Source organism: Vidua macroura, chromosome 4 (genome assembly GCF_024509145.1).
Source record: "Vidua macroura isolate BioBank_ID:100142 chromosome 4, ASM2450914v1, whole genome shotgun sequence".
In the NCBI taxonomy this organism is placed as follows: domain Eukaryota; kingdom Metazoa; phylum Chordata; class Aves; order Passeriformes; family Viduidae; genus Vidua; species Vidua macroura.
In genome coordinates, this window is record NC_071574.1 from 47,954,219 (window position 1) to 47,968,278 (window position 14,060).

The window sequence follows — 14,060 nt, forward strand, 5'->3', positions numbered from 1 at the left end:
TTTAAGCATGCTTCTTAATTTTCTTATGGGAAGGAAGTGATTCTTACTGGTAGAGAAGAAAAGGTTGTATGTTCTTTCTATTACTGGTACACAGTAAAATACACCATGAAATGTTTCTGAACCGTAGTGGCTGTTACAGCAGTACGTGGTGCACACCAGCTGTTGTCAGCCAGAATGGTGTTGCACTGGCCTGACAGAGTCTTTCTTTTAAGGAAGAATGTGGAAAGGGGAATAGGAAAGAGCTGTCTGGCACAGGAGGTGCAGGCATACACCTCTGGCTGCTCAGGCTGTGGCGTGTGAACCACTAAACCACTGCAGCTGTGCACAGGCCGACTCAAAGAGTATGTGCCTGATGCAAGTGTAGAAATCACTGCTGCCCTTAAATACTTGTATTACTCTAGTGAGGAATATTGGTTGATCATACCAAATGTATTATGAATAGATAAACTTGGAACGTGGATGCCACAGTACCAAAATTCAACAGAAACTGTAGGTCATGCATGTGTGATTGGTTTGATTTCACTTACTAGAAAATAATTGAAGTGAAATCTTGGAGTGAAATCTGGGAGAAGTGCATAATGATTCAGAAATGCTTGGATTTAAAAAAAAAATATTTCTAATATAATTAAATATGGTTTTGCTTTTCAGGTTTGTGCAGAGGAGAAGTCACCAACTCTTGCCAATCTGGCTCATATGATGAGTTTATACAGCACACACAGTTATTCCAGAGACTGTTCTAACTGGATTAATGTAGTGTGTAGATACTTGCATGACTCTTTCTCAGATGCCACATTTAACCTCATAACTTATCTTGCAGAGGTAAATTTTTACTAAAAGTATCTCATGTTGACAATTCATTGCCAATTCCTAATTTATTATTATTCTGAATGTCAAGGGGAATAAAGCATATCTTCTCTAACAGGAAAATATTACTAAAATGTTCTAGGATGTAGAAAAGGGAGGACTGCTGCCATTTTGGAGTGCAGTATTTTAGATATACCTTGAAATGATAATACCTCTAATGACAGATCACCTTTTGTGAAAATGGTGTTTGGCAGTAGGTGTTTATATTCTGTACTACATGAATATACACTTACCTTTAGCAAAATAAGCTTAATGCAAATTTTAAGAGACCTTCTTTAGCCAGGTACACATCCTTATCACAACCTTAAAATTAATTGCAAGGTTCATTTGTAAGTAGTGCATAATGTAAAAAAATATCATGTAAATTATAGAAATCAGTATATTATTCTGCTGGCCACTCATACAGGAAAGCTGTTAGTAATTTGTATGAAAAGCTTGTAGAGCTTGTACTTGAAGTGTATCACTTCAAACTGATGGAGACATTTAAAAAAATTTGTTCATTCTTACAAATTACTTTATATGCACATTTTTTGTTTGTAAAACTGCATTTACCAACCTTCTTTAAGGTGCTGCTGGTAATTGTTTTTCATACAGTTTTAAGATTTTGAATTAGTATGAACACTTTTATTTAGTGAAAAGTGTTTTACTATTAGATGCTTTCTGATCTGTGCTAAAAATAAGTCTGTATTTGTAATCTGTACGTCAGAATTCAGGGGAAAAATGAATTAGGACAAAACCCATTGTACTGTTGCATTACTGTTTTTTAGTGCTAAAGCAAAAGTTTGAAAACCAGGAAATGGTACATTTAAGTTTCTTGAAGAGAAAAATAAATGTGTGTCGAAGTTAGCTGTATTTTAATGTTTGCTTTCAATTTTTGCTACCATTAAAGGCCCTAATTAAATTTTGTATTTTAAAAACCTTCTTTTAGCTGTTAGAGAAAGGCTTATCCAGTATGCAACAGTCCTTGCTGCAGATCATTTACAGTCTTCTGAGTCATATTGACCTATCCACAGCTCCAGTGAAGCAGTTTAATTTGGAAATCATAAAAGTTATTGGTAAATATGTTCAGGTACGTGCTCTAAAGAACAGTAAAAGCCTGTCTGCTCATTATCAAAATGGTATCAAAATTACAGATGAATTTTGGGGGGAATTTATTTCAGGTATAAAAATAGTTGCTTGTAGTCAGATTCCATGGGGTTTTTCTATGTACTTAATGCAGTAGATGCTTTTGTATTTGTCCAATGTGATTTGCATCTGGTGGAACACGTTACCTGGGTAAAAGTGCATCTATTTACAGATGTAGGCAACTTGTCATACATAGTTAGAGAAGAAGATCCTTCAACTATTTAAATACAAGGAAATGTTTACTGCTAAGCTGGACAAACATTTTATTTATGTGTATATGCTTTAAAAAGAAAATTTTATGCTCAAATGAATATTTGAATCACTCTCAGTAATATATCCGTGAGGAACTTTAAGGTGCACTTTAACAAAATTGAGTACATCTTTTATTAAAGAAAGTCCCCAAAAGATGAACCACAGTGTTTTGCCCAAGGAAATTTCAGCCTTTGTACTTGAAACACAAATTTACTGAAAATCTATTTCACAGAAGAAAGTCTAGCATCTTACTGAAAGATTTTATAAAAATGCCTGGAGCATAAAACCATTTCAGTGCACAACATTCTCTTCTTTTTTATTTGAATTCCATTATTGCTGAATGTATTTCAGTCAAGTGGTTTAATCATAATTAACCAGGAAAGTCATGTTCCCTGGATGTTTTGTTATTGATGGATATGTACTTTAGATATTGTGCTCCTGTCAGAGTGCATTAGGCAAAATGAAATGATTAGCAGTAGCTATAGTTTTTATGGCCTAGTGGCTTCTTGCTTCACCTCTAACCCCTCTCTGAGCTTTCTATGCAAGCCCACACTACCATGGAATGTAATCTTAATTAGATGTAAGCTACCAAAAGATGGTACTAGTGAAAAAATATTCCAGAGAAGTCTTAACATATTTTTGATAAAATAAAATGTGTTATTATAAATGACAAAAGAAAAAATAAATTATCATGTCTTGTTTAAATTTTCTACTAACTTCTGGGTCTTTTTTGCAATGACAATGGCTGTAAATAAATCTAAGTTGCTACAGGATAGTTCCAGTTTGAGACTCCTTTTGTTATGCTTATGATGCACAGAAATTGAGGAGATTATTGAAGACTCACATTGTCTACAAAGAAGCATAAAGCATATACTACTTAGATAATTGGAAGGGGTGTTTACTTTTTTTTAAATGCAATAAAAAAATTTTGACAAACATGGCCTCCTAATTTAAAAAAAAAAGCAGACATCATGCTGCTTTCAAAAATTGGAAGATTTAAGTTTCAGGCAGATTTCTTGCTTTTCTGGGAGTGTAAATCTTAATCTTTGCACAAAGCTGCTTTATTTTGTGTCTCTTCTGATTCTTTTCACAGTATGTGTAATTGAAACTGAATTATTTACATTGTCTTAATCATCTTTTTAAGGAAAGTCCACTTAACTCTGGCTCTGCCTCTTATATTCTCACACTTTTTCTGTAGCATTTTTAAAGCACTCCATTGGCTAAAAACTTTGTAAATGTTTTCACTTCTTTGTTAAAATCTTTTGTATTTCCTCATGTATTTCAAGGAATAATTTTGCTTGTTTCAAATTCCATTTACTCTCCCTATAACTGTAAAATAATTAAAGATGGCCAGAGGTGGAATTGTTAGTTTGAGTACTATCAGTTACTGTAGTTAAGTGATAGTTAAGTACGTTCAGTTTCTGTCTCCTGGGTCACAAAAAGGCAGATGCTTCAGACAAAAAGCATGGTGTACTACAGGAGGGACATTGGCTGTGGTCTGGTTGTGGCTGGCCCAGTCAGCTGGAGCTACTAAGCCTGCTTGACTGGACCTGACCATGCTCCATGGCATGGCTTGGTACCTTGCCACTGCTTTCCTGGCACTTCAGGGTCTGAAGTTTCCCACCTGTGCTAGCCCCTTCAGCCATGGGTAATAGATCAGAGGTTTTGGGTTGGGCATTCTTACAAAATGCTACTGTACATAAAAATTGCTGTCTTGGTTGAAGTGATTGTTGTGTGATTTGTGTATGTTCTCTTCAGAGTCCATATTGGAAAGAAGCCCTTAATATTTTGAAACTGGTGGTGTCTCGGTCAGCAAGCCTTGTTGTGCCTAATGATATTCCAAAGTCTTATGGAGGTGACATAGGTTCTCCGGAAATCTCTTTCACAAAAATTTTTAATAATGTCTCCAAGGAGCTACCTGGGAAGACCTTAGATTTTCATTTTGATATATCAGAGGTAATTATTTTATTTAGATGACAATGCACGCATGACTTGCTGTTACAAACTCAGGTGTTATTTTTTGTTAGCCTTCTAAGTTTATATGTTTTTGAATAAGTACAATTTTTAAGAATGGCAGAGATTGAAGTTTTACGTACTTGTAAATGAGAGTTATACTGGAAAATAAATTTCAAATTCTTTTATGATGTTCATTTGCCTTTCCCCCCCCCCCCCCTTGAATATCTGGAGAGTTAATTACTAAAAGTCAGTAAGATTATTCTCAAGGGTATCTCATCTGTGTCAGAGAGCAGACAATGCAGCTGGCTGCTGCTTGCAGCTGAACATAGCAAGTGTTCAACAAATGAAGGCTGTGCATTCAAGAGCTGAGAGGATTAAAACCCTGTAGTGCAGTTTTGGCATGACTTTGGAACGGGGAGAACATTCAGAGGATGGGATTGGATACAATGTAGGAAATTCAATGTAAGAGGGATGCAATTGGAGAAAAACCTCCTGTGGTTAAAAATATTGCCCCTACTACCAATGATACTCATTCTACATCTGAAAAGGGGTGCATGGCCAAGTGACTGCAGTGTAATGCAGAAACTTTAGAAGTGATCTTAAGTAAGAGCTCCTGGTTGAAGCTAACCCTGGATAACGATAGGAGATATAGATGTGTTAGGAACATTACTTAAATTGGTAAGTGGATTCACTACTGAAGTTTCAGGGCATGCATATAATTGAGAGACAAGATAAATTCCCACGGAGTTCATTGGGTTAACATTTGCTGTCAAAAGAGTTGAATTTGATCATTGTTTTTTGCAGCAGTGTGTGTGTGTTTGTGAAGTTGCTGGTCTGTGAAAACAGTTTGTTCATGTCAGGGAATGATTCTACAGAGAAGCTTTGCATCTTTTAAACTTAGAACACATTTGGTTTTAAAGTGTGTTTAAAAATATAATCGGATTGTCAGCATAAAATGTGCATTATTCAAAGCCACACAAGTGGGCAGAATGGCAGCTTGCTGCATAGGGTACAAGTATTGAGCTTTGTATTTCCCAGTGTACCAAGGCTCAGTGGATTAGACATGGGTTTTATGGAATGCTTACAAACAGACCAACCCTCCTACAATTCATATAATGCTAATTCTAAAGTCAAATATGTGGTCTTTATTAATATAGATTTGAATTTTAAGAAAGTGTTTGTTGTCTTGCTAGACACCAATTATTGGAAATAAATACGGTGATCAACACAGTGCAGCTGGTAGAAATGGGAAGCCAAAAGTCATTGCTGTGACCCGGAGCACTTCTTCAACTTCATCAGGCTCCAATTCAAATGCACTTGTTCCTGTCAGCTGGAAGAGACCACAGCCATCTCAGGTACATAGTGCCTCAAACACTTCATGCTTATATTAGACAGAGTGTTTGTGAACATATTAAAAAAAAGGTATTGAAGTGTTATTTGAAGTCTGTATTATGTCGTAGCAAAACAGTAAATTAATACAGAATAAACTAAAAGCTGATACTGGTGAAAAGTAAAAAAAATTAAGATTTTTTTTTAGAGGATGTCAGTATGCAGTATGACTAGTTGAAAGTGCAAATGTTTTCTGTTTTTACCTGGACCACCAGCAGCTGCCATGCTATATGATTTTCTTTGGTGTGTTTTTCAGAGAAGGACTAGGGAGAAGTTAATGAATGTGCTTTCTCTGTGTGGTCCAGATTCTGGTCTTCCCAAGAATCCTTCGGTAAGTGGTGATGGTGCTTTCTTTTGGTTTTTGAACTCAATTAGCAGAATGCTATTGCATTTTTAGTTATTGGTGAAGTTATGAACAGTGGATTTGGACACGCTAGTTTTGGTTCAGAGTTCACAAATCCAATTGAAAGATTAAAAAGAAGAATCAGAAGTAATAGATTACTATTAGTCCTCAAGGACTCCAGTGGGCATAGTTGTCTTGGCTAGAAAAGAGAACTGAACTGGGTCTCCCCTGTTCTGACTAAATCTCTACCTAGTCCATTACTGATGCTTTTGAGTGAAGGGATAGCAGTAGCTGAGGACTGCAAGGGTGTTGATGCTGTATTGAAAATAACATAGAATCAATTGAAAACAACCAGTGGGTCATATATCTTGAAGCTTGGTTATTTATAGGAACTGCTGTTAACTGTTGTTAACTGTTGAGTAAAAATAGGTTGATGGTTTTACTTCTGTATAAAGAACCCCACTGGCATACTATGCTTGATGGTGATGATGACATTGACAGCTTTTAAAACAAAGCGGATAGCCTACCTTGGTTATCATCTAGAACGTATTTTTTTATTGTGGCATAAAAGTTCTTACCTGGGGAAAATATTGGTGGGAGAAGGATCTTGAATCTAGTGGAAGAAGCTAAAATAAATAAGAATAGATGCCTGAAAGCTGGAATTGGAGATATTAAAAAGCAGAGTATGGAAAGAAACAGAATATTGTCATTTGTGAAGGTTGTGAAGGCCACTCTAGCTCAGTATTGGATCCCTTTTAAAGGTCTACAGTACTTCCACAGAAGTTTGTAGGTGAAAAAAAATATTGTCTGTGTCATGTGGCTGGTTATTATGATGGATTTTTTTGTTCTTAAATTTGACTGATATTGTGGTTATGAAAATGAAGTTTGGATGATTTGTTTTTCTCTCTATTTATATCTTTGTAACTCTTAGTTACATTAAGGAGAGAATGATAAAGATGTAGTTAGATGTAGTTAAAGATGTAGTTTAAAATCCAGCTAGTCTTGAAGCAAAGTGTTGTCAGTGTAGGGGTAGACACGCTGCCTGCCACTAAGTCCATTAAATGTCAGGAAGCAGGATAGCTGCCTTTTGGAGTTACAGAAATTGGAAGTTCTTACTTCTGTTTTTACCTGTATCTGCAGGTTGTGTTTTCTTCTAATGAAGACTTGGAAGTTGGAGATCAACAAACTAGTCTAATTTCAGCAACAGAAGAAGCGATTCAAGAGGAGGAAGTGGCTGTAGAAGACAATACCAGTGAACAACAATTTGGAGTTTTTAAAGACTTTGACTTTTTAGATGTTGAATTGGAAGATGCAGAGGTGAGACCTTGGGGTTTCTTCTGTGTATTTCCATTTGAGAGCATTTTAAAAATAAGGTTGTGTTGGTGCAATTCTAAGGAATTGGCAGCCCTACTGGCTAATCCAATTCAGAAGAATTTATGACATGATGGAGCTTAGATAGAGAAACCTGGGCCAAAAACTTTGCAGGGTTAAGTTGTTGCAAATTTTTGGCTGGTTTTGGAGGGAAGAGTTAAGGTTTTTTTGGAGGGATTTAAGTGACTTTATCTGAAAGTTAAGTGATATGACAGTGTAAGCCAATGTCAGCATGAGCACCTGGGTACCATGCAGGAGAAAACTTATTTATGGAACAGCATGTTAAGAAAATGGCATAATCATTGTTTCTGATACATTTCTGGATTTTGAAAACTTGATGAAAGGCTTTCAAAGTAACAAATTGTATGATGCACTATCTATATCCTATTGACTTGCTCTCTATAATTGCTTGCTTTGACTTTTACATTACATCTGGTATATTGCAGTTCTTGTATTTCCTCTACTTCTCCTCCTGTCAAAAAGAGAGAGGGAAGGTAAAACAAAATTAAGTATTGAGAAATAGTGAAGATTCTGTTAAACAACTGTTACTTGTTTCAGATCAGTAAAATGCTTCAGACCAGAATTTTCTGAAGCTTAAAAGTATGACTGTAAAAGGACTGGGAAAGAAAAAGTCCACAAGCTACTAAGAAAATCTACCTATCTAACACTCATGGTTCTTCTCTTGATTTATCTAGACCTCTTTACAGGGTTTCCCCCCTAATTCTTTAGTTTTATCTCACATTCCTCCTGCTTCCTGTGTATTGCTTAACTTCAGCCAGTATTTGCACCTTCTAGGAAAAGTACAGGCTCATTATGGTCTATTGCATAGATGTAACTGCACACTAGTCAAACACCATTTCTTATATTGAATACAAGTAGTCAAACAGTTCAGAATTGAGTTTCAGTAGTATGAAACCATTATTTTAACACTAGACAGGACTTGGCAGATAGGATGGCAGAAGATGAAAACTTCACCAAATGAAGTTAACCTTTAAATTCATTTTCTGTGCTATTTTAATAACAGATCATAATTAAGAAAAGACAGTTTATTATTTATTACTTGCCTGAATGCAACACATAGTGCTGTACTAGGGAAAAAAAAAAAACCACAGATAGTACAGATCTAGGGTGTTACATATAAATCGTGCACTTGGTATAAGAGCTCTGGCTTATTTTTTCACCAAAAATATAGAACCTTCTTTATTGCTAATAATTAAACAGTATGAACTGGGGCTTTTACATTAACATCTCAGTAATATCCAGGTTAAACTTATGTGCTTCAGCCTACAGTAGTAGTAGTTTGTTGTACTTGAAATTATTTTGCTGTGCCATAACTTTTCATCCTCTTTTGAGGAAATCACCAAGAGATTACAAAATGTTTAGTTTGCATATTTAATGAGTCATGATGATTTCTTAAATCACCACAAGAGATACTCTATTAAGGTAGTTTTGGAGCTGTGTTTGGGGCTAGATGTGGTGTTATAGTAACTGTAGGCCAGTGAAGTGAACTTCACCAGGTTTTCCGTATCACTTAGCTGAATTATTGAAGGTTGATGAAGTGCTTGAGAAAATCAAAGATCATTATTGTACTTGTGAATTAAAATAACAGTGTTTTTAAGATATGAATGTCACTTAGTATGATGGATATTTGAAACCCAAATATCTCAGCTTGAAAATGCGCAAAGAGAATGGATCCAGCTATTGGTATTCAGGGTGCACTTCATAAAACTGACACAAAGTAGCTGGTAAAACAGTTAGTGACAGCATCATCTTTTCTACACCCTGTATATAATTATTGTTGATAGTGTTTTGTCAGTTGGATGTGGTCAGTATAGATTCATGTGTGTTAGTTAAAGAACTTCATCAGTGTCTGTTGGAACAGTTGCTTTACATGTTATGCTAAAGAAAATGTATCATGAGCATGCTGATTTTAGTGTTTTGTCGTCAGTTGTTTTTTTTTTTTTTTTAATCTCATTAGAAAGAGACATTATTTTAAATACTAGCTTTTTAACTAAAGCTTTTTTCCAGAGCTTGAATCAGTCTTTTACTGTTGGCAAATCCTATGTAATAAAACATTTTTCCCTGGCTCTAGAGTATCTTTAAGTGTTTGTCCTCGTTCTTTCTAATTATATGTGTTTTCCTTTTTGCTAACCAGGAGCTGCAGGTAAGTTGCAGCCTGGTGCCCTGGCTTGTTCATCTGTTGTTGTCTGTGATGTGTTTGTACTTTCTAGTCAGTTTATAAAATCAATACTGATGTAGTTCTAGATTACATATTGAGTTACTTTCCAAGAAGATATTCAAAATATTTCTACTTCCTTTGCCATATATTTTATTTGCAAGCATTTAACAAGGTACTTAAAATTTTAATAAAACTAAAGGGCTGATTGAAACTCTGTTCACGATGCATTCAGTACTCATGTTTTCTCTGTCTCATTTGTGTATTAACTTAATGATGTTGAAACTCGTACATAGCAGATGTGTGCAAACTTTTCTATTACAGGGTGAAAGCATGGACAACTTCAACTGGGGCGTTCGCAGGCGCTCGCTTGACAGCATTGACAAAGGAGACACGCCGTCCCTTCAGGAGTGCCAGTACTCTGGTAGCACACCCAGCTTGAACTTGACCAACCAGGAGGACACTGATGAGTCTTCAGAAGAAGAGGCAGCGCTGACTGCAAGTCAGATACTGTCTCGTTCACAGATGGTAGGTTATTTTTCTGTGGAAGAAATCTGAGAACTTAAGCTTTCTCTAGCACATTTAATGGATAAGTGTGGCTCACACTTTCAGCCTAAGTGACATAGTAAGGAACTAAGTTAATGTGGCTAAGCTTCTTTTTCATAACAGCATCAATGAAGGAAAAGAGCTACTTTTCCACATTGGTGGTACATAATTTATAATTTTAGATTTATAATTTTAGTACAATATTCATTTTTTAGTGTTTTTACACTTATATTTTTTTAAATATAAATACAAATTTGCATTTATTATATATAAAGTGTGTATCTTTGTGGATTTCTAGATGAAAAAAGATCCCAAATGCTAAATAAGATGAAGAGTATTAAATTGTCATATGGGGGTCTAACTTGTGTTTAAGCACAGAAATTGAAAAACTAATTATGGATTTTGAAGCCTGTGTACATATAACTTAGGAAAATCAAGAATGCTGGCCACTCAAAAGTCTCTCTGCATTACATAAATGAAATTAAGAAAAAGTTGATGAGGAGTAGCTTGATGTGTATGTTGCTTTTCAGACTTTAGGCAAAGCTTGTATTAATGTTGCTCCCAACAAAATGATCTGCTTTTCAATGGTTTCAGTCTAGCAAAAAGAACTTCTAAAACAAGAAAAAAAAAATTTCCTTAAAGGAAAAGCTTCTTTTCAAAGTGAAATGTTGCAGAAATGCATGTGATGCTTTGTAATAGTTCTAGTGTAAAACTGTGAAATTCATCATCTGTGAATAAGTTAAAATAGCTAACAATACTGAAACAACCTATTTTAAAACTAATGCATTCTTTACCTGCAATTTGTGTTTCCTTTGAAGAATTTTGTTTCTTTCTTTTCTGTCGTAGTTAATCAGTGATTCTGCCATAGATGAAACAGTGTCAGATCATGCTGGTTTATCACTTCAGTCTCAGGATTCCACTAGCAGTGTGGGAACAGAAGAGGTGCTTCAAATCAGAACTGAGACCCCAAGTTTGGAGGCTTCTTCTCTAGATAACTCTAGCAACCAGCTGCCTGAGGTGGGGAGAAATGTGGGCTGGTGCATGGCTGATTTGAGCTCCTTCTAGTTTTAGTAGCAACTTTGGCTTTCTTTTCAACTGAATTTTCATCTGTTACACTGATTAGTTGATTTGATTTTAATATTTCTAACCTGCTGGCACGTTCTTACAAAATGTTCCCTCAGCATGAAAACTTCTTGGATGGACTGAGGGAACTTACCACAGGTTAAAAATATTCTTGAAGGGCTGATCATGATCATTTCATGGTGCAGAATGAAACAGGCTAATATTCAAAATACTTTTACTTGATATGGTCGAAATCCTTCTTGAGTGACATTTTCTTTCCAATACTTTTTTATTTCCCTCCCCCTGTCGTCCCCCCCCCCCCCTTTTTTTTTTTTTTTTTGCTTTCTTTGGGTTGTGATTGGTGCTATATGGGAATAAAACCTCAGGCCAGCTGTGTTAGCAGTTGGTTCCATTAAATAATCCTTTAGTAAGGACTACAGATGCTAGTGGTATACTTTTTTGGAAAGGCCCATGTGGACTGAGACAGATTTCAAGCTAATGGCCACCTGCAAATCTGTGAGTACTTCAGTTTATTGTGTTTTCAAACGTTTGAATAATGTAAAATTTAAAAAGACATCCCTAATTTTAAACAAACTGTCATCTGCTACAATTTTTCTCCAAGTCGCTTGGTTTAGGTGGACTTTTCATCTCTTCATTTAAAATTATTTATGCTACTAGTAATCTTATTTTTATTTGACTAGTGTTAGCTAATTCCATCTTTAACTATGCGTGCAGTTTTACTGAGTATCCAGAAAATTAAACCATTCCTATGTGTATTTGACTAACCAGTAAGTGTACTGTTGACACTTAAGAATGAGTCTTCAGCCAACCTGGTTTAAACAATCCACTGACTAGTTCAAGTTTCTAAAAGCTCTACTTTACCTGTTTGCCACTAGAAAAATTGCTCTTAATTAGCAGGCAGACCACAGATGTAGCTAATATTTGATGAAGAAAACTGTAACAAAAGAGTCTAATTATGGGAGAGTGGCTGAGTTCCTGTGATAAAATCCTCATCTTTTACAGGTGTAATATTGTGACTCTCATAAAGGTGCTTTCCCCCACATTTTTTCATATTTTCCCATTATGATTATCTATGTGCTTTTTAAAAAAAGTGTTTCATTACACGTGTTGGTAAATTGTCTCAGCTGTTGCAGAGCACCTGTGCTTAGATTGTCAAACAAATTGTTGTCACTTCTTGTGCTCATCTACAACACACATTTTACAGCACACCTAATCTGAGTGAACTTTTTTGCACACAGAATAGATGCTTTATGTTAATATTTCAGAAGCAAGAAGCAGTATATAAGCTGGAAATTTATAGAATGAAATTCACCATAAAAAACTTCTGTCTGTTCCATTGCTGGTGTGTGGTACATCCTCAGCTGTAACTAATTTTTACATTTTCACAGTTCTTTCTGAGACTGCCCTTAGAATTCATTGTTCTTCTGCAGCTCCCTTTATAAAATCACTATATGCTGCTATAATACAGTTGAAAATATTCACACAAAAAAGCACCATTGTAATTTAAAAATATTGAAAACATTTAAACTGGGCTGTAAAATAATTCTATGACTAGGCAGCATTCAGAACAAATTGCGGTATATAAAAAAATACTGCAGGTGCATACAAATGCATTCAGTAGATATGATGTGTTCCAGGTTCATTTTGTTCTTGTTAGAATATAAGATTTGGACAAATACATAGGTTTCTTCAAGCACAATTCAAACACTCAAAGTTATTACTCTACAAGACTTAGCCATCTGGTTGGATTTTGGTGCTCAAAAAGTGAGCTGGCCTTATGCCTCTTACCAGAATGAGCTTGTAATGTGCACACTTTTGACTCATCTTGAAATATTTATGAAGCCAATAAAACTGATTTTGTTCTGAATACTTATACTGTACAACTTGTAGCATAGGGCAGTTGTTTTTTCCTGTGCTCATGTACTTTATATATGAAACTCTCTCAGCACAAGCATTTCATTGTATGCCAACTTTCTGTTATCATAATGTTTTTGATATAAATAAGTATATATCAAAGTTATCTAAGACAATATGGGAAAAAATTGAAGCCATTATTCATAAACAGGAGTGTGCTGGTTAGATGAGTTGAGTTCCTTGTTTGTCTCACAGGGATGCTCTATTTAAATTAATTGTTTACTTAAATGTATTTGGCTGATCCCCAGAAAATGCAAAAAAGATATTTCACGTTCCCGTTAAGAATTTACTGTCTATCTGAGAAGAATAATTATGTTTATTTGTTCAAAGTAAGTTTTACAAACTAATGCATATGAAAGTTTGACTAAGATGATTCGCTATTTTGTTCACTTGCACTGTAGATTTGTGAGGGAGTGGTTTAGTAGAAGTAATTTTCCTAAGGTTCTGTGGCATTGGTAATCATATAACTATATAAATCACCTTTTTAAGATACTTAAGGAATATTCATACTGGTAGTAATGTCCAATGACACACTGAAAATGAAATCAGGAGTCATGGCACTATGAAGACTTAAACTTGGCAGTAAATTTATTAGCTAATAATAAGCATATTTTCAAAAAGTGCATCTCTCATATGTATATTTACCAGTCATGATCAGTGTAACTCTGTATCCTACATTAACATCTATAACAGAAATGGACCGTTGGTTCAACCCAGAATTTTTTGTTGAGGTTTTGTAAAAGTGTCCTGCATTCCCATGTGCCTCAGCTGCTCGGTAGGACAAAATGACTGTTCTGTAAAAAAAAAAAAATCCAGATTTTACTTTAACAAAAGAGGCATAAGTGAAGTCACTAGCTGTGTCAAATGGCAGCAGTGTGACATTGAGGAGTACCACAGTCAAAGTGAGATTTGGTAGGGATCACTGTGAAAGAAAATTATGTGGTTCTGTTTAAAGCTGAATTGTCTTTTCTAAAATGTATAGTTATTTAATCTGTCGGAGGGTCTGTTTCAACTGCTGAAAACCATGAAATTATGTGTATG

General features: G+C 35.2%; 1 protein-coding gene across 16 annotated transcripts in view; it reads left to right on the forward strand.

The window, feature by feature from the left end:
• FRYL (FRY like transcription coactivator) overlaps window positions 1-14,060 on the forward strand; it is a 168,517-nt gene that overhangs the window by 133,064 nt on the left and 21,393 nt on the right. For all 16 annotated transcript variants that reach the window (XM_053974833.1, XM_053974837.1, XM_053974834.1 and 13 more), the window contains 8 exons: window positions 649-819; window positions 1,793-1,933; window positions 4,000-4,197; window positions 5,391-5,552; window positions 5,843-5,917; window positions 7,070-7,246; window positions 9,801-10,004; window positions 10,869-11,039. In XM_053974833.1, the coding sequence (XP_053830808.1) occupies window positions 649-819; window positions 1,793-1,933; window positions 4,000-4,197; window positions 5,391-5,552; window positions 5,843-5,917; window positions 7,070-7,246; window positions 9,801-10,004; window positions 10,869-11,039 (1,299 nt within the window). The remainder of the gene's footprint in view (window positions 1-648; window positions 820-1,792; window positions 1,934-3,999; window positions 4,198-5,390; window positions 5,553-5,842; window positions 5,918-7,069; window positions 7,247-9,800; window positions 10,005-10,868; window positions 11,040-14,060) is intronic.